This window comes from Neomonachus schauinslandi, chromosome 10 (assembly GCF_002201575.2).
Source record: "Neomonachus schauinslandi chromosome 10, ASM220157v2, whole genome shotgun sequence".
In the NCBI taxonomy this organism is placed as follows: domain Eukaryota; kingdom Metazoa; phylum Chordata; class Mammalia; order Carnivora; family Phocidae; genus Neomonachus; species Neomonachus schauinslandi.
In genome coordinates, this window is record NC_058412.1 from 122,576,534 (window position 1) to 122,598,017 (window position 21,484).

The following is a 21,484-nucleotide window of genomic DNA, read 5'->3' on the forward strand; positions in this document are numbered from 1 at the left end:
GCGATAACCAGGTCCATGGCCATTCTTTGGCAGGCTCCTTGCTGGATAAGAGACTTTTATTTCCCAACCGAGTACCCTGCTAGACCAGTCTAGAGAGCAAACATCTGGCAGGGGCCACATGGGCCTGCAAGCCTTCTCCCAGCTAGGTCCGACCAGGTAAAGGTGGAGCCACTGCTGCTGCCCCTGATGAAGTCCTAGGCCATACTGCTGGCCTCGAAGCCAGGCCTTCCATCTGCAATCCTGAGGGACAGACAGGCCCATTCCTGGGGAGGAAACACCAGATGACTTATCTGATGAGTCAAAATACTCTCCTGCTTTCAAATGTGATCCTGGGCTTATTCGACCTGTTGATGTTATTTATGCTTGTGTAATTCAGCACTCACCAGTATGGTTCACTAGAGTCTTGAGTAATCCTGGGTTTCCTAGCAACAGGCCAACTTAACTTAGAGTATGGTCAAGCAAACAAGGATACTGCCCCCTAATTTTCAAAGAAAATTTGTTATTTCAAATTAATATCAAAGTTATGAGAAAAAATAAAAACTTTATTGGACTTTGTTACACTTATTTTACAAGTTAGTATTGTTTTATTTTGCATTACATAAGGTGGGGGATGGCACACCTTCATTGTTTCTGAAGTTTAGGACCTTTAAAGGTCTTAATCTGGCTACCCTGCTATTAAGGAAAGTGGGGTGTCTGCTTTACACTGGCAAAGTAAGGGGCTAAACCTCCCCTATTTGCCCCCCCCCACCTCCCTTGTAACTTTATCTCTGTACCCTGACATAAAGCACTGGTTTAAAACACAGCGGTTCCAACGATTCTTATCAAGCCCTGCTTCCTTATCCCATCCCCACCAACCTCCATCCCAACTGAGATTGTCCCCTCTGTGTCCCATCTGTTTAATTCTGTAAGAACACCTCAAATCTAGCCTCCATCAGACTGTGGCTGAACATCTCTGACCTGTGAATACTGTCTGATCTCATTTTAGCCCATAGTGAGATTAGCAGTTACCACCAGAGTGCTTAAAATGGGTTAAGCACTTTGCAAAGTAACTTTAAACAATAATACGTACTAGGTACTATCTTTTATTCAAACGAAGAAAACATTGAGGCTCAGACAGATGGTCACACAGATAGTCATCTGCCCAAGGTCATGTACTCAATAAATATGAGCCGACCAGTTTGACAGACAAAAAAAGCAATGCGGATACAAACCCAGTCTTGACTTCCAAGCCAATGTCCTTAGCCATTCTTAAGGGACCAACCCCATCCTTCCCGTACAATGTGTTCCTCTTCCTGTCTCTCCCCATATAAATGGAACCCCCATCAACTCAGGTGATGAAACCAGCAGCACTCAGGAATCGGCCTCTCCCCGAGAGCTAATCAATTGCCAGTTTTTAAATTTTAATTACTAAGTAGCTCTCAGCTGTCAGTTTCTCCCCATCCTCACTTTCGCTTCTCTGTTTGAAATGGTGTACGGCCTGCCCTGGTGTCTTCTCTAAATGCCTCTCTACGCGTCAGCTGCAGTGACTGAAGACCGTTTGTTCATGTCACTATGAATATGCTCTCAACGTAAGGTTCGAACTCTTCCGTGTGGTTTGCAAAGCCCTTTGTGACCCAGTCCCTGCCCTCTTCTTCCCATTCCAGCTTTCCTGAACAAGTCTGCATCTCCCTTCTTTTAACGTGAAGTTTTGTCTACCCTGCAGCAGTGCCGGCCCTCTACCCCATTTCTCTCTCAGCTAACTCCTAACAATTCCTGGCTTCCAACTCCACTTTTTCCAGGAAGCCTACCAGGACAACCCCCCACCCTGACCCCAGGCAACTCTCCTGAGTTCTCTGCAATTCCTCAATCACAAGCACTCATCCCAGGCGCTGTACATCTGTCAGCTCATTTTCACCCTCCTCTAAACTCTAAGTCCAAGATGGCGGAGCTGGTGTCTTGTCATGTTTAACGTTGGATCCCCGAACGTGACAGGGCCTGGTACAGAACAGACACTCAGTAAATGTGTGCTGAAAGAATGAACTGTTCTAGTCGACCTCCCTGTGTGCTACCTCTCCTGAAGAAGTTTCCCAACAGCGCCTGCCTTGTGTCTCATCTACACAAGTGTCTTACCCAGGGAAGATATTATTAGTACAATTTTTGGATGAGTTCAAGACTTGACTTACTAGCCAGGCCTCAAGTTTTAGAAGAGACAGGCGCATTCTGCTCGATGCCTGATGAACCTGACTGCCCACATATGTCTACAAATTATAGGATGGCTGCTAACTCATAAAAGCTGTAAAAGAAAGGGCCTTAAAAGCTTAAGTCTCTATTTTAATCAAATACTTTTATAGTGCAAATATAATAAATTCACATGCATTTTACTTTTACATACTCATAACAAGATAATGACATAAAGACTAAAGTGGCACTGTTTTCCCAAGTGACTTCATTTTCGCCAAAACTACAAAGCGCTTATGGAGACGAACGCTTCTGGCAAAGCTGGACCTGCTTTAGGCATCACTGCTATGGCGTCCAACACTGAATGAACTAACCCAAGCTGCAGGAGCGGTTAGCCGGGTGAGCCACCCTGCTCGTCTGCGGAAGGACTCAGAGGCACGCACCCCTCCCCCCAAGAACTCCAATGCCACACCTCGTGGGGGATAAAGGGCTGAACACACTGCTTGCTTGTATCACACAAATAAAGACTTTCACAGAGGAAACCTGTCACAGAAATGGTGGGTTTTGTTTTTTGCTTTTTAAGGAGACTGCAATAGAAATATATTAACGATTGGCCTCAAATATCCAACATTTTTCTTACATTTTAAATCAAAGTTGTAGGATCCTACAGATCTTAATAAAGAACTCTCTTCACAGCACAGCTGTAGTTCACTTTAAAACGCAAAATGTTCCCTTCGCGCTATATCTTTACAAATAAACATAATATACATATAAATGAAAAGTTCACATCCTGCATCAAGCATTACTTAATCTTGCTCTCTGATATAAGCTTGGATATAGTCACATTTGCAAAGTGTTCACTTAGTATTTTAGTTGAAGCAAAAGTAAAATAGATATGGGCTTTCGGCAAAGCAGACCTTTATGAATTCTCAGAGGTTCAGCTGAAGTCACGATTGGTGAGGACGAGTGGAGCCACAAGGGTCCAGACATAGAGGAGGAGGCAGACCCAGCTGGAGCTGATCTTGACCCACACAGCTGGCCACTTGCTGGTCATGCTCTGGAACTCTGCATCAGGGCTAAGAAAACAGAAGACAGGTAAAAGAGCCTGTCACCAGTATCCAGCAGCAACCCCCAGCCAAAGACAAGAAACTTGGCTAACACTACGCTTTAGTAAGGTTCTAGAAGGAACTTGTGAAAGCTGCTATTATTAGTTTTTATGTGCAGGGGACTCTGCCGCTCAAAAAGCTTTTCTCTTGTCAGCATGAAGAACACTGACTACTGTATTTGCTGGGCAAAGTTCTTCAGGAACACCTAGCTGTTCTAGATACTGGCAAAAGTCTAGATTGAAATGGAGTCCCTGAAACTTTCCTTCTTTATCACACTATTACTTTGATCAGAATACTCTAAATGGCCATCTCTAGACACAGAGGAAAATTAGTGAACAGAGATGGGTCCGACTGCTTTATGTTACAATTTTCTCTCTTAAGTAACTCAAGTCCAGAAGAACTCTCCATGATTTGTACTCTAAGAATTTCAGCTGGATTTTAAATCCAAGAGGAGAAAAAAGTCAAAAGTATTTCAGAAAAGAGTCAGCACTGAACACAACAACTTCATTATATGGGTAAGGGAAGGGGATTCTGAGGTTAAGCAATGGATGGAGATTTTATAGGCAGCAAGGGGGGCCACGTGGTCTTCCATCCGGTTTGTCTGTGCCTCCTACCTGTACCAGCTGGTCAGGGTCATCATGATGTACAAGGAAGCCAAGGAGAGCATGAAGTGGAACAAGAAGTAGCTGTACTGCACCCCTTCCTTCTCGTTGTCCACAGCCCGCCGAGGCTGTCCGTCTTCTTCATCGCTGCCCCCGTTGACAGCTGTATCACGGAGGATCACGCTGTCACTTCCGGACAAGGTCAGCTTACTTACTTGGCTATTGTTGGAAGTGCGGATGCTGGAAAGCGATCCGAAAGAAGACAAATCAGAAAGAGGCCATGGGATGAATTGCTGCCATTGGCCTATATACATGCAAGTTATTTCTGAACTGCCCCTATTTGGGGACAGAAGGCCTTCTGAAGGGCTCTGCTTAAAGTTCTCAACTGCTGACTGCCATCACAAGACAGAGAGCACGCTCATCAGTTACCACGTGGTTAACTGCTTAGGAGTTTGAGTTTCATCATGTTCTCAGTGTCTGCTTCCAGGACTTCACAAGAGCTTCTTCCACGCTTGGAATGGACCACCCACCAGCCTTCTCCCAGCTAGCTTCATTCTTTAATTCTCTATGTGCCATGTCTTCTAGAAAGCCTTCTCTGACATCAAGTCATCACTAGGCTGGTTTAAAATCCCACAGCTCCTCCTGCTTCCCTCTGCCATAGCACTTACCATTCCTGTCTTTCTTGCTAGTTCTAGAACTCCTCAACAATGACCGTAGTCCTCTATGCATTTCTAGCACACAGCAGATGCTCACTGCAAGTTTGTTAAATGACTGAATAGAAAAGTACATACAACTAAAGGACAAGAACCACATGACCATCTCAACATACACAGAAAAAGCACTTGACCAAAATCTAATACTTTTTCCTGATAAAAACACTCAACCTAGGAATGGAGAACTTCTTCAAACATAAAGGGCATCTATGAAAAACCCAGAGCTGACATCATACTTAATAGTGAAAGACTAAAAGCTTTCCCCCTGAGATCAAGCATAAGACCAATAGTCCACTGTCACCATTTCTATTCAATATTGTACTGGAGGTTCAAGCCAGAGCAATTAGGAAAGGAAAAGATAAGAGGCATCCAGATTGGAAAAGAAGTAAAATGATCTCTATTTGCAGATAACCTAACCTTATACATGGAAAATCTTAAGGAATATACACACTATTAAAATCAATAAATGATCTTGCAGAATACAAGATCAATATACAAAAATTCTATGTCTATACAGTAACAATGAAAAACCTAAAAGATAAATTAAGAAAACAATCTCACTTATAATATTGCCAAAAATAACACTTAAAAATTTAATAAAACATGTGTAAGACTTGTACAGTAACTATAAACCACTGAAAGAAACTGAAGACCTAAATGAAACATCCTATGTTATGAACTAGTAGCCTTAATAGTGTTGAGATAGTAATACTCTCCAAGATGATGAACAGATTCAATGCAATCCTTATCAAAATCTCAATTAAACTTTCAAGCAAAACTCAAAATTTACACAGAAATGCAAGGGACTCAAAATAACCGAAACAATCCTGAAAAAGAACAAATTAGGTGACTCATACTTCCTGATTTCAAAACTTACTACAAAGCTACCGTAATCAAAACAGTGTGGTACTGGCTTAAGGACAGCTATACAGATCAATGAAATAGAGTTAGGAGTCCAGAAATAAACCATTACATTTATGGTCAACTGATTTTTGACAAGGATGCCAGGACAACTCAATGGGGGAAAGAATGGTCTTTTTTTTTTTTTTTTAAAGATTTTATTTATTTATTTGAGAGAGAGAGAATACATGAGAGGGGATAGGGTCAGAGGACGAAGCAGACTCCCCGCCGAGCAGGGAGCCCGATGCGGGACTCGATCCCGGCACTCCGGGATCATGACCTGAGTCGAAGGCAGTCGCTTAACCGACTGAGCCACCCAGGCGCCCAAGAATAGTCTTTTTAACAAACAGTGCTGAGACAACTAGATATCCACACACTACGGAATTAAGCTGGACCCCTTACCTCAAGCCATATACGAAAACAGTAAGACAGCCCAATTTAAAATAGGCAAAAGATTCAAAGAGACATTTCTTCAAGATATACAAATGGCTAATAAGCACATGAAAAGAATGCTCAACTTCATCAGTCATGAGGGAAGTGCAAATCAAAACCATAATGAAATGCCACTTCACATTCTCTGGAATGGCTACAATAAAAGACAATTACGATGTAATGATTAAGAGGTAATGAAACTGGAAGCTTCATACATTGCTGATGGGATTGTAAGATGATGTAGCCACTTCGGAAAACACTTTTGCAGTTCTCAAAAAAGGTAAACAAAGAGGTACCACATAGCCTAGCAATTCTACAACTAGGTACAAATCCAAGAGAATTGAAAATGTACATCCACACAAAAAAAACCTGTACACAAATATTCATAGCAGCATTATTCATGATAGTTCCACAGTGGAATCAATCCAAATGTCCATCAACTGATGAAGGATAAAAAAAATGTGGTATATATAAACACAACGGAGTATCATTTCCAACAATAAAAAGGAATGTCATAACATGGATGAACCTTGAAAACATAGTGAAAGAAGCCAGTCACAAAAGACCATATATTTTATGATTCCACATATATGAAACATCTGAATAAGCAAATTTATAGAGATAAAGGAGGTAAGTTTCTGCCAGTGGTTGGAGCAGGAAGGAATAGGGAGGTGACTGCTAATGAGCATGAGGTTTCTTTTTGGCAAAATAAAATCTAAAATGGACTGTGGTGATGGTTGCACAATCCTGAATTGTACACTTTATTTTTTTTTTAAGATTTTATTTGACAGAGAGAGATATAGCGAGAGAGGGAACACAAGCAAGGGGAGTGGGAGAGGGAGAAGCAGGCTTCCCACTGAGCAGGGAGACGGATACAGGGCTCGATCCCAGGACCCTGGGATCATGACCTGAGCTGAAGGCAGATGTTTAATGACTGAGCCACCCAGGCGCCCCTGAATTGTACACTTTAAAAGGGTGAATTTTATAGTATGGAAATTGTATCTCAAAAACAAAACAAAACATATTAGGCCAAAAGCAAAACAAAAAAAGTCATAGACAATATAAAACACATAAGCATAGCTGTGTTCCAATACAGCTCTATTTACAAAAACAGGCAGTCAGCCCAAGGGCTGTAGTTTGCCAACCCTTATTTTAAACAATCATAAAAAAAAAAAAGATAAATTTACACATACTGTGGAAACTGTTCAAATTATGACATTCATATTTGAGAATACTGTATTTACAGAGTACATTCCTAATTTATTTTAAAAAATTATCAAGTGACATAAATAAAATTATGTACAATTATATAGATACAAATAGACTGTAGATAAGACAGTTAAGTATAAGCAAAGGAAAAAAGTATAAAATAATATGTACCAAAATGTTTAATCATGGAAGAGGTAAATTTGGAGGGAGGATACTTTCATTTCCCACTTTACACTATCTCATTTACATTATTAATTTATATTAATATATCCTTGCCCATTTTTAGTTCATATTTTTACATTAAAGTAATATATGCTATTATATAGAAAATATCAATAAAAAACAGGTAGGAGGATGAATGCAAAGTGCTAACATAGGTTCTATCTGAGCCCCTGGATTAACTAGTGATTTTAAAATTAGATGTATAGAATTCTGTAGTTCTTTAAATATTTTTTACAATGATCAGGAAATTCAGATTTTCTTACAAAAAAAGAGAAACTAACCAATTTTAAGAGCCACTACTCTAGCTGATCTAGGGTCAGGTGAAGACTTTATCCTCCTATCCAGGGAGAAGGTATCTCTATGTCAGTTTGGAAGGAATTATTTGATAAGAGGATTTACTAGGCTTTAAGAAATATACATGGCTAGGGAAATGAAGAAAGTCGAGGACTTTCAATAAAGAGTTGTTTTTCTTAATTCCTCACACTGCTTTTTGAAAGCAAAATAGCTTCTTTCTTCTACGACTAACCTTCACGAGAATCTTTTCCCAAGTGCTTTTTAACTTACCTAGAATACAAAAGGCAGAGAACAAAGCCTGTCAGCCCAATAAAATTCTCTAGATCTAAAAAATGCCCACTCTTTGAGGGTGGAGTAGGGGTAGGGACTACAGCAGTTGAATTTCCAGGAGCCAAGGTTGGTGCAGTCATGTGCTTAACGATGCTCCACAGGCCAGGGTTGCAGGAACGATCTGAAAGTGTAAAATTTTTTATTATCCTTAGTTAGAACTCCTCTTGTTCCAAGAAAGGATGTGAGGGAAGTGCTCACACATCATTCAGTCATGATATAAAACATGGGAATGTTATACTTAAAAGAACCTGAAAGCTTAGCAACTAGTTACATATTTGTGTGGCAATCAGTGACTTAGTTTTAGAAAAAAAGGAAAGACACAACAACAAAGTATCTGTCAAATTCATAAATGTCAATCTTGATTTTACTGATTTTGAAGTTTAACTGGCAAATCTCTTTGGGTCTGTAGTTGTACAAAGGCTTTAAGCACAGGGAATTTTTCCCTAGTTTTGTTTGTACAGTTAAATAGGAGTACACTAACAGTAAGTGAGTCATCAGTGGAGGGTCTGCAATAACCGTTTTCCTTTGAAACAAGTCCAGAGAATACCCTATTGAGTGAGACACAATGCAGTCATTATAAAAGGAAATTTCTTTCAGAGTTTTTTTTTTAGGTTTTTTTGTCTAGAGCCTGTAACACCAAAGTGAAATTCAATTACAACAATGCCACAAAAGGCCAAAACAATGTTGCCTTGTCCAACTCTTAACTAGTCTTAGTCCAGGGAAAAGCCTAGACTGTTTAAGGACTATGGTCCTTTAGGCTGTCAGCTATGAATAGCTATGGACAGACATGGAGAATAAAACTTGAAATGTGAATATCTGTACCATATGGTGAGCACTGTACTTAAATTTAAGTGAGGCTTTTTGTTTGCCTGTTTGACGTTTGCTCTACCTCTACTGTTTGCACCTGCCAAAGGAGTAATTGCCTACTTTCTCTCCATCAAATGAATGTGCTCTTGACATCCTCTTACCGGGTTCATTGGACATGGCTGACCAGGTGAGGTACATGGTGTAGAGGGTGATGAGAGAGGACTGCAGGAGACCAGACCGGGGCTGGTGTTCCTGTGGAATCAAACAGAAAACAATGCCCCAGGAACTGCAAGGGCTGACTTTCTAACATCCAGCGGATTCCCCTGGGTCCGCCTGAAATATTATTAATGGGGAACCTTCTCATTCTATGTGACAGCTGAAAGAGGACAAGTAACCTTTCAGTCTGAGTTAGCCTGAGAAAGAACCAAGAAAGAGGACTGTGTACTACTGGTTCTCGAGGCATTTGACAGCCCTGGAATCCCGTGTATCCCACAGAGGCTGATTTCCTAGTCCCTTGCTGTCGCAGAAGCTAAGCTCAATGGTGGCGCTAACCAGCTAGGTGACCCATCATCTCTCTGGAACTTCAGTTTTCTCATTTTTGAAAGGAGAGGTAATATCTACATATTCTTTTCATATTTCTCACATAAAACTTCATGAATTGGGGCGCCTGGGTGGTTCAGTCAGTTAAGCATCTGCCTTCGGCTCAGGTCATGATTCCAGGGTCCTGGGATCAAACCCGGCATCATTTGCTGCTCAGCGGGGAGCCTGCTTCTCCCTCTCTTTCTGCCCCTCCCCCAGCTCATGCCCACTCTTGCTCTCAAATAAATAAAATCTTAAAAAAAAAAATTTAAAAAACCCACAAAAACCTCCATTAATTTTTGTATTTAAATGATGAAACTCGCATGCATGAGTTTTGTTTTTAAATATTAAAAGCAACGATTTTCTAGTTTAATCCCCCTAAAACAGCTTGGCTAATGATTCATAAGACTCATTCTCATAAACTATTTTATAACAGCTATGAAGTTCTCAGGTTACCTAGGTTTTTTTTTTAACAATAGGGAAATTATCCACTGAATTATGATACAGGCACTCAACGGCACATTTTACAGTTACTAAATTAGAATTATGAAGAATTTATCATAATATGGGAAAATGTTTAAGTAGATAAACATAAACTCATATAAAAGGTTACATCAGTTGAGGATTAATTACAAATTTTTCACAGGAGGAAAAAGCAGCAAACCATACCTGAATTTTTGGATGGATGGATATAATAGAAACCACAAAGCAAAGGACCAAATTAATACTGATGAAGAACTTGTTCTCTGTGCAGCCGTCCAGTTTGGTGTAGTATGTGTAGAGCAAGCCGACAAAGACAACTGACAGAATGTAGCAGACGCTGGTGACAGAGAGCAAAGCTAGAAAGAGGGAAACCAACAGAAATGCTCACAAGTGTAACAAACTTTTCTAACGAAGACCAATTTTCTTCTACTCCGTATAAAAATAAAGACACATTATTTTACTGTCATGGTGCTCAACATTTTATAGGGAAATTACAGAAGACCCAAGGTTGACGTCTCAGACAGCTTTAGAGATGGCTAGGTGTTAAATTCAAGCAACCGGACTCACTTTCCAGATAACCTACCGTGATTCCATGGGTTGAAAAACCAGACATTTGATCATTCCAGCTACAGTGAACTCTAACTGTATGCTAAATAATGTGCATTATAAGCTTTTCTTAGGAACTTGCAAAACGTGTGGGCCCTCCAACTGGCCAGTGTCAGCAAGCTAAATGCCAGGGATGGTGTCAGCAGAAACGACAGACAGGCATCTTTTATGACATCTGTCCTCTGCAGCCACTGGCTATATAAACCCGCTTCCTGTCTGATGAGACCACATCACTGTGGGAAAGTGGCATATTTGCTATTTTCAAAAACCTAAAATAATACTCCTTTCTGTTCACATGGATAATCAACAATTAGCTATGTAACCCTGAAAATTAGAAAACATAAAAGAGTAATAGTATACTCAGACCAACTGTAGCAATGGTGAGCTCAATTAACTTGTACTTAATTCATGGCACACTTATTTAAGAAAACCGGTTTCGACTTATAATCTCCATGGGTTTTGCATATTTAAAATTAAGTGATGTATATGATGTCACTATAAAATGATAATGTATGTTAAAGTACTAGCACAGTTCTTAATGTTTTTCCATATGAATATGCAAGATTTCTCTACTTCTTAGTTGCTCCAAAGAATAATAAATCTGCAACTCATTATTAAATTCTTCTAAAGTTGAGTGATTCAAATGAATTATATAAAAAGAAGTAAATGGATAAAATAAAAATAAATTTTTATCAGTCAGAAATGGGGAGGTGTTTCAGGATTTCCAATCCATCACGATAAAACAATTTCTTAAATCTCATGCTAAAACAGTCATTACACACAACTGAAGTGGCCAACAAAATAGGGCAATGGTTAAACAACTTATGGTATACCACATCATGGAACACCATGGAACTGTACACCATTAAGTGAATAAGATGTATCTATAAGATGTATGTTAGAAAATACTCATTATATAGCTGGTGAGAAAAACAAGTCATGGAACAATACATAATATGAATCTATTTACATTTAAATAACAAAACATGTATATGTGCACAAAGACATAAAGATCCAGTAATTGTGGTTACATCTGGAGAGGAAAGTGGGTTGCAAGTGGGTGGAGATTTGCAGGTTTATTTTTTATTAAGTTCCATCAACTGTGTTTATGGTGAACATAGTATTCGTTTTCGGGGTCTTTTTTTGGTTTTGCTTTTGTTATTATTTAAAAAGCAAGGTAGATAAATAACATGAAAAGAAAACTGGACAGTTTGATAATGCGTACTAAAAGCCTTTAAAATAGCCATACCCTTCCACTCTTCTACTTCTAGGAATTTATTCAAAGGAAAAAAGCAGAAATGTGCTCAGAGATATATAATTAGGTATTTACTGCTGCATTGTAGCCACATATTCACAGGCTACTTCTAGGTTTAAAAAAAAATCAAACTATAAGCTATCCAAATGTATAACACATGTAAAAAATTAGTTAAGATACAAGTACACATCTTTTTCAATGACTCTTTTTCTACACATAGAAGATACATATGCAAGAAAAAAGACTGGAAAGATATAGACTAATATGTTAACAGCGAGTATTAATTACTAAAGAGTTGGATAATGGGGGATTTGTTTTCTTCTGTAATTTTTGGTTGTTCAAGTTCTTGACATAAGAGTAGCTATTACTTTTATAATGGGTGGGGTGCAGGGGCTAGGAATTTCAACAACTATTTTTTTAAATGAGATATGGCTGGGTCATTTCCCCTAATAAGTAGAGGATTCCAAAGTCCTTCCCCATTATTACCAGCTATGAGTCCTATTTCCACCCTAGAAATGTTAAGTGCCCCTTTTCCACCAGAAAGCTTTTACAAGGGGTGTGGGCCATACTCTGAATAAAGCAGTAAGGACTGTTCACTTTTATCTGCTTGAGGGATGTGGGCAGATGACCCATAAGTATAATCCACCTGAGCCCCCTGTCCGTGGAAACAAGGAAATCAAAACCAGAACTACATCATGAAACACAAGTTTTTTCTTATGTAAACACATCTAGTTACATTACAAATCTCAAAATAAATGAATTGAGAGAAGCCAATGATTTCTATTATCTGTGCTCCCCCCTTCCAGTAATGCATATAATTCAGAACTGAATCAAGTGGAAAAGTATAGTTTTTAAAAACTCAGCTCTAATTTGGAAGTTTACACATTTAAATCAATAGAGATTTTTATTGTACATCCTGTTTAATATAGCATAATGCAGTATGGCTTTTATAGGTGAGTTTAGATACCTACCAGCATACCAGCACCTTGGATTTCCTTCTTCCATTCGATTTACCCATGATTCATTCCAAGAGTGAGCAAAGTCGACCAACAGCACTAGCTGGATGAGGATGAACAAAAAGGCCCCTACCATGCCGACAATAAACCAGGCTACAAACCAAAACAACAAAGTTATTCTTACCAAAGGAGTAACACTTCAGAATGTTACTATCCAATTTTAAAACAATTTCAATTCAAGTAAGAGAGAGGTGGTAAAGACATATTCTGTCTCCAGCAGTACAGCAAAAGATTATTCCAATTCTAAACTCAAAGGCATTCTCTAAGAAATGTTTTGTTGGGCTTCAGACCTTTTAAAATTTGTTCTAGCTTGTGCCAAGGGGAGCCTGGGATCTGACATTCCAAATGGTACAACAAGCCTTTTCCTTTATAAGGGAAAAAAATCACAGTGGAAATCCACAGATGTCACTTGATGTTATGGTAAGAAAGCATATTAAGACAGGGATAGGGGCGCCTGGGTGGCTCAGTCGTTAAGTGTCTGCCTTCGGTTCAGGTCATGGTCTCGGGGTCCTGGGATCGAGCCCCGCATCGGGCTCCCTGCTCGACGGGGAGCCTGCTTCTCCCTCTCCCACTCCCCCTGCTTGTGTTCCCTCTCTTGCTGTGTCTCTCTCTGTCAAATAAATAAATAACATCTTTAAAAAAAAAAAAAAAAAAAGGCAGGGATAGAACACATATGAGTTATAGGTCCCTATGTTGACAAGCTCTCAGATTAACTTAGTACTGCCCAAGTGAGAAGGTAAACTATTAAAATATTGGCAACATATGGTTCCAGAACAGCTGAAAAATGGGCTGAATGCTTCCTGGGTTTAATCAATTAATTACTACCTTAATATTACTACAAAGTCATAAAACTGAATACCACCTCATTTAATTGCCAGTTCTGGCAAAACCAGTAATGAATATGTAGGTTCAAGACCATCATTTATGGAGTGTGTATGTATTATAATTAACCCTCTTAGTAGTGAGCCATACCTGTGGTGAAATGGCCCCCAGGGATGTAGAAAGAGCCAACCATGATACCAACAATGGCAGCAATTTTGAAGAACCAAAACCTATTAAAATATAAAAGTGCATTTATGAAATGTTAAATTTTGCCCTTATACTGAGAAAAGTGAATTCCTGAAATGCAAAAATAAGGACTCAGTAGCATTCCCAACATGATTGTCTGTGCTTATTTCATTTGACATGAAGCTGCTTCACTCCATCTTTCATACAATTTAAGGACAAACACTAGCCCGGAGAACAAATAATTCATAGACATAATAAGAGAAAAACATACAACTCAAGAATTTCCCTACACTTAGCAATTAAAGACAGGAATTTTTCTACAATTCTGGAGTATTCTAAACTAACAATGTTAGCTACATATAAAGCAATTAACTATTGGATCTAGGGAAAAGTTATCACCTAATCCTTCTTTCATAACATTAGACATAAGTGCCTTGTGCCCACAATCACACAGTTCATCACTGGCAAAGCTAAGACCAAACCTGGCTTTCAGTCCATGATCTTTAAAGACTGCCTTATATGGCAGTGTGGAAAGAATGAGGCTTTGGAGCTGGACAAACCTGAGTTCCAATCCCAACTCCAACTCTCACTGGCTCAGATATCTCAGGCACTTTATTTAACCTTTCTGAAATTCAATTACTGCATCTATAAAAAGAGGATTATAATACATATAAAGTATACACACTCCCTTCAGTTTTCAAATAAGAATTATGTCAAAGGGGAACTGGGGGCAGTCAGGAATGGGAAACAATAGATTTGTAAATCAGTGGCCCAAATACATGTAGTTTATCTTTCAGTACACTGTTTAATAGATCAGGTACATTTTTATCTTCTAACAATAAAAAGTATACATGTTTGTGTGTATGCAGTGCCTAGCACAATCCCTGAACTGTTTCACAGGTGTCTGATAAAAATCTAGGAACTTGAAACAAAGGTATTAAAAAAAAATTCCTCTTCACCCCCTCTGTGCTACAGAACTCCAACTGAAAATGACATTGAAACAACTTCACAAGTACAATAGGTCAGAAATACATGTGGGCCACTGATTCAAATACTCTACTGCTTCCATCAGAATGGCAACATTAACTGTTCAAGGGGAGGATCCACACCATAATATAACAAGTAAATAGTAAAATAAATTTACGTACCCATTGTGTACTGCTGCTCTGGGATCTTTACTTGTTTTTACTTTTAACATGAGCAGAGAGAAGACAAAGAAAAAGATGGCCAAGGCAAAGTTGATCCTATATACAGCTTTATAACCAACCAGAACATCACAATCTTTATCCACCTTTCTATCAGCCACATTGATTTTAAATCCCCCTTCACAGAATCCAGGAATCTGGAAAAAGCAATTTCAATGTTATGGGAATATCCACATTTAAACAAAGATTCTATCCCATCATAAGAAAGCCTGAATTTATACAACTGACTACTTCAACAACTGCAAGACTGTCCTGAGGGACTTTTCTCTTTGCCTTCCAATTCGCTTACAATCTTGTCACCAAATAGTATAAACAATTTGCATTTTGCAAATAAAAGTGAAGTGTTCTCTTCTTTGCTTTTCTTGCTGATGAGGTTATCTCCCATTTTGCCATGAATTTTCATGCTACAACTGATTCCTTCCACAGGTGAAGGGCTAGTCTAGGTCAAATGTTTAAATCTGAAACATAAGTGGGAAGATAATGTTTTCATGCCACTCTTTTAATATCTTTCTCTCAGTTCTTAGAGTAGAGCCTGAACATGTTCATTCTGAGTACCTTGATTTCTGGAAAAGGACTAACACTTTCATATTCTATGTCTAGACTGTACCCAAAAGTAATTTAAAAACCCAACAATTACAATGAACTTGACTGAGTTTTACAATGGTAAAGAAGTAAGAGTGTTAATTACAACTAAAATTGTGCAAAATAGAAAAATAATACAAATAACCAGTACATTAAGGCTACTGTTACTTCTACGTACCTTCTTCAGCTGTGATTCCATCCCTTCTGTCAGCATGACACAGGATACAGCAGCGCCCAGGAAGAGAATAAAAGCATAGATGAGGCGAGTCACTGTGGAATTCTTACTATTGGGGCAGCAACTACACAGCAGACACGATGCACCGCTGCAAAGGCAGGGAACCTGTAATAAGCACACCACAGCCATTTGAGACCTCTTTCAGGGGACTCCATCATGTCATAAGGGTCACAGAGTAGGACATGAGGCAAACCAGGCTTTGACGGCTGTAACTGAGTTATGGCTGGGAAGAAGTAGTTAAAAGCATGGGTTCTGGGGGCGCCTGGGTAGCTCAGTCAATTGAGTGTCTGACTCTTGATCTCGGCTCAGGTCTTGATATCACAGTCATGAGTTCAAGCCCCACAGTGGGCTCTGTGCTGGGTGTGGAGCCTACTTAAAAAAAAAAAAGCATGGGTTCTGGAGTCAATATTATTTGTCACTCTAACTCAGCAAGTTACATAAGCTAAGCTTATTTCTCCATCTGCAAAACAGACTGAATAACGGAATCTTCCTCCCTCAGACATTGCTGTATTAAATGAGTACTCAACACAGTGCCTAAAACATACTAAGAGCCCAATAAATGTTACTTATATTCACAAAGAGAGCATATTTTATTTAAAAACAATATAAAAACCTAACTCCACTTGCTATATAAGGAATCCTAGTTACCAAATCTGGTATTATAGCATCAAGCAACATCACATGGAAACCCTTACAAATGATGATAAAGAGCTGTTTAGCTCAATTTAAGAGTAACCTGGAGATTCCTCAAAAAAGTTAAACACTAAAATCACCAGTTGACCCAGCAATTCCTCTCCTAAACATACACCCAAAAGAATTGAAACAGGTATTCAAACAAAAGCTTGTACATGAACATTCAAAGCAGCACTATTTATAGTTGCCAAAAGGTAGAAACAACCCAAATGTCCATCAATTGATGAATGGATACATAAAATGTGGTATAGCCACACAATGGAATATTATTCAGTCATCAGAATGAACAAAGTACTGATACATGGTAGAACATGGGTGAACCTAGAAAACATCATGCTAAGTGAAAGAAGCCAGACCCAAAAGGTCACATACTGTATTTCATTTATATGAAATATCCAAAATAAGTAAATCCCAAAACAGAAAGCATTAAAGGTTGGAGGAGGAGGGAGATGGGATCGGGAGTGACTGCTTAATGGGAACCAGGCTTCTTTTCAAGGAGATGAAAATGTTCTGGAACTACACAGATGTGATGACAGCAACAACAGTGTAACACTGTAAATGTACTAAATGCCACTGAATTGTACACTTAGAAATGGTTAATTTTATGTTATGTGAATTTTACCTCAATTGAAAAAAGAGAGTAACCTGGCTCTCTGGTGAGCATTTCAGATGAAGGCATAATCTGAGTTGTTTTTATGTAAGCTTAATTAGGAAAGCACTTGAATTGCTTTCACAGATGACATTAAGTCACATTACAAAGGCAGGCTAAGTCCGAATCATCAGCAGAAGCAGCAGATATAAATAATGGGGGATGCTGGCCTCACAGTATGGTCCCAGTCTTTACTTTTATAGATGGTACCTTGGGTGGACTTTATCATGGTTTTGTGTGATTTGGAGCAAGATGCTAAGCTTCTTAAAAGCCCAGTTTTCTCATCTGTAAAAATGGGCATTAACACCACCTAACGGTTATTGTGTGAAGAACAACCCAGCGGCAGGAATATACAGCACCTGGCATAATGCCTGGCACAGCAGAGGCGCAATATATCATGGTAGCCATTAACATTTGTAACCGCAACAGCCATGGTAAATTGATCACCCAGTTTCAGTCTCCAATTCTTAACTACAGTCTGGGCCAAAAGACCATAATAGAGGTCTATAGCTGGCTGCAGACAGAAACAGAGGTTTTACAGCCAAAAACAATGACACTAATTGCTTCACGTTTATTTTGTCTGCATTCTCACACTCCTAACTCTCTTTAGCTATTTACTTCCTGGCCTATTAAATAATCTCATAATAACTGCCTACTGTTTGTTATGGGTTGAACTGTGTCCCCCCCAAACCCCACAAATTCATATGTTGAAGTCCTGATCCCAAGTACCCGAGAGTGTGACCTTATTTGGAAATAGGGTCATTGCAGATGTAATTAGCTAAAATGATGTTATACTGGAGAAGAGTGGGCACCTAATTAAAAATGACTTATGTCATAAAAAGGAGAAATCTGGGCATAGACATGCAGCACAGGGAGAACACCAAGTGAAAACAAAGGCAAGGAATATCAAAGACTGCTAGCAAACCACCAGGAACTGGGGAAGAAGCATGGAACAGATTCTCCCTCATCACCCTCAGGAGCCAACCCTGCTGACACCTTAACCTTGGACTTCTAGCCTCCAGAAACTGAGAGACAACAAACTTCTGTTGCTTGAGCCACCCAGTTTGTGGTATTTTTTTTTTTTTAATCTAGCCCTAGCAAACGAATATACCCACTTACTTGTTTATAAGTATCATGAAAATATAAGTGCCCTTAGGAGGGACCACCTACTCTGTGGAACAGAGCTGTCCTACTATATGTTATGTCCCTTCCCTATCTCAGTAACAACTCTATTCTTACTCAGGCCAAAAACCTTGGTCATCCTTGATGTTTTTTTCCTTTTCCAAAACTCTCATCCAGTCTGTCAGCACATCAGCTTTATCCTCAAAATATATCCAGAATCTGGGGCACCTTGCTGGCTCAGTTGGTAGGGCACATGACTCTTGATCTCAGGGTGGTGAATTCAAGGCCCATATCTGGTATGGAGCCTACTTAATTTTTAAGAAAATAAATATAATATAATATAATATAATATAATATAATATAATATAATATAATATAATATAATATAATAATAAAATAAAACATATCCAGAATCTGACCACTTTCTTAGCATCCTTAGCTATCATGTTGGTCCAAGCCACTACTATCATCTTTCACCTGGATTAAATACAATGGCTCCTGTCTCACTGTTGTAGCCACCCAATCAGAACCCAGAGTTGGTATAAAGATTATTTTAAGATGAAGACATTTGAGATTCAACAGATACAGGGGAAAAAGGCTTCTTTTGAGCTTTCCTCATCTGGCTAAAGGCAGCAACTTCTGGGATGTGAGGCTGCCGTAAGTTCTCTTTCCAAGAGAGTTTTATGGACATGAAGAAGACAAAAGACCTATGCACCCACATAAACAAGGATTATCACAGACTTTCTTATCTCCTGTTTGTTCTTCCTAACTAGAAGCCCTTTTCTTTCCCCCTATTAAGTAAGGTATAATAATAAGCCCTATTTTCTAACCATCTCTTTGAGTTATTCATCACCGAATGATGAATAACATCCTGCAAGTATGTGTTTTGCATGTGTACACAGTTCTTTTTTCTCTTGCTAATCTTTCTTCACTTTAATTCGTAGGCCCCCAACAGAGGGGGCCTAACCACTAATCCCACAGAGGATGCAAGCAAAGTTTTTTCTCCTCTACACTGCTTTATCCTTTCTTCTCTACAATCTGTTCTCCAACAACCACCTTGTTAAAACACAGGTCAGATCACATCACTCTTTTCTATATTGGATCCCCACATCACTTAAGAGTAAAAGCCAAAGTCCTTAAATTGGCCTACAACACCATACAATGGGTATCTACATGATTTGGCTCCCTGCTACCTTTCTGACTTCATTTCCTATTATTCTTCCCCTCACTCATCCCATCTCTGGTACACTGCATTCCTTGCTATTCCTGTTGACAAAAGGGATTAATAAAATAGAAAAGCAATTTACAGATAAAAATGCTTTGATGGCATCAATTCAAATATTAGCCTTACATCAAAGGCAAAATGTGTTTCAGGTTATTAGGATAAGAAAGACATCTTTGTTTCAAATTACAAATTCACTCCTTAACTAATTACCTTCTTAACTATATATTTTTTTCTAAATCTACTTTGCAAATAGTCTGACCCACTTGTGGATTGTAAAATTCAACTTACCAGGATTTGTTCTAATGTGACAGAAAAATTGTACAGTAGATGATAAAAGTAAAAATTACTTCACAACACTTGTGTCTAAATGGGCATATTAAATCAACCATGTAAAATATATTTCTTACTTTGGGTCAAGGTCAAAAAACTGGAAAGCCACAGCTCTCAAGGAACCTGTAAATGACCAAACACCCTTTTGATTTAGGATCAACAACCTTCAAGAATGGAAAATACACTTTGTACTCTGTCCCTAAGAAATGGTAGTGGAACAAGCTGAGATGGAGTCCTTGGTCAATTAAATCAGGAAGTTATGAGACAAGAAGTGATTTTAAAGAATCATGCTCCTCAGGAGCAAGTATATGAGGGAACTCACCTATTCTCTTCCATAGATCCTTTTAAATTTCCTTTTTAAAATATGGCGTTTACAATCTACAAAGCGATTCAACCCGTTTATTCACTTTATCCTCACAGCAGCTCTCAAGGTGAGGAATGCTGGGGTGATTAGCCTCATGTTACGGGAAGCCAGAGATAAATGTCTTGGACAAGGTCCCCAAATGTTCACGCCCTGGCTTCCAATTTTGAATAATAATCCACAAGGCCTTCTTTCCTTTGCACAACTGCACACAAGCCTCGGTTAAAATCCCAGCTCTGCCACATACTCTGTAGCATCGGGAAATCCATTCTATGGGATAAAAATATCACTTAAGCCACCCCAAATTAAATGACGCCACCTTAATGAAGGTACTTCGAAATGAAGCAGAGCGCGCTCGTCCCGGAACTCTCATTCCGCGGTCCAGGTTCCAGCTCCAGAGGAACCCAGAGGCCGGAAGCCTCGCGGGGGCGGGGCAATCGAAATTGTAAACAATGACGGCCTAGCCTCCTACGTTCCCCCCCACAAACCCGGAAGGCGAGCCGCCTGATCCCGATGAGGGGGTGGCATCACTGATTGTGGTCTGCGCCCCCGGATACTCTCTGCAGCCCAGGGCCCGTCCCCCCAAGCTCCCGCCCAAGGCCCGATCGCGTCTGCGTTTGGGGCTCCCTATCGCCCTCCCCCAAACGACACGTCCGACGGAGACACCAGACCCCGAACTCACCCAGCTGGCGAGGGAGAAGACGCCCAGCACGGCCCCCATGGTGACGCTGGTGATGCAGGCAGCCGGTCCGGAGGCTTCTAGCGCGGTGGTAACTGCCAGTCGAGGTGTCTCCTCAGAAACGCGACGTTTTCTCAGGCCGGAAACGCGCGGGTGGCGTCATTGCGTGGCCCCGCCCACCGCCTTCGGCCGCCGCTGCCAAGAGAGCCTCTGTCATTGGCAAAGGTAGAAGGCGGGGCTAAATCAGCATCGAGCTGAGGGAGAAGGTGGAGCTAAACCGACGAGGCGCTAAGGGAGAGGCGGGGCTAAACCGGCCCAGGCGGGAGGGAGGAGGCGGGGCTAACCCAGCCCGGCCTGGAGGGAGGAGGCGGGACTAACCCGGCCCGGCGCGGAGGTGGGAGATGCGGCTAAAGCGGCCCAGAGCTGCAGGAGCTGTGAAGGCTTTTTTCCTTCACCTCACTTGTGTTCACTTGGGAGCCCGTTATGTGTCGACATCTGAGGTACAGAAGTGCACAGGAATTTACGGCCTACTTAAAAAAGGAGTCTGACACTGAACATACATATGTGTACCACGACCCGTTGTGATGAGTACCATGAAGTAGTATGAGGGAATATCCTTTCAATAAAAGTTTATTTAATGCTTACTATGTGAGAGGAAAATAATGTAGTTGGGGGGGGGGAGTA

The 21,484-nt window shown here is 40.0% G+C and overlaps 1 protein-coding gene across 2 annotated transcripts; it reads right to left on the minus strand.

The window, feature by feature from the left end:
- Positions 1 to 546: 546 nt before the first annotated feature.
- Positions 547 to 20,944, minus strand: SERINC3 (serine incorporator 3). Of its 2 annotated transcripts, none has more exons than XM_021689089.1 (10): positions 20,804 to 20,944; positions 15,685 to 15,846; positions 14,868 to 15,061; positions 13,684 to 13,763; positions 12,667 to 12,804; positions 10,021 to 10,190; positions 8,934 to 9,024; positions 7,906 to 8,086; positions 3,878 to 4,105; positions 547 to 3,233 (listed from the first exon to the last, which is right to left on the minus strand). In XM_021689089.1, the coding sequence occupies exons 1-10, from the start codon at positions 20,840 to 20,842 to the stop codon at positions 3,095 to 3,097; spliced, it is 1,422 nt and encodes a 473-aa protein (XP_021544764.1). In that variant the 5' UTR covers positions 20,843 to 20,944; the 3' UTR covers positions 547 to 3,094. The 2 variants fall into 2 exon arrangements, with proteins under 2 accessions (XP_021544764.1, XP_021544765.1); XM_021689090.1 differs by having other exon boundaries at positions 15,685 to 15,710; positions 20,804 to 20,849.
- Positions 20,945 to 21,484: the final 540 nt, after the last annotated feature.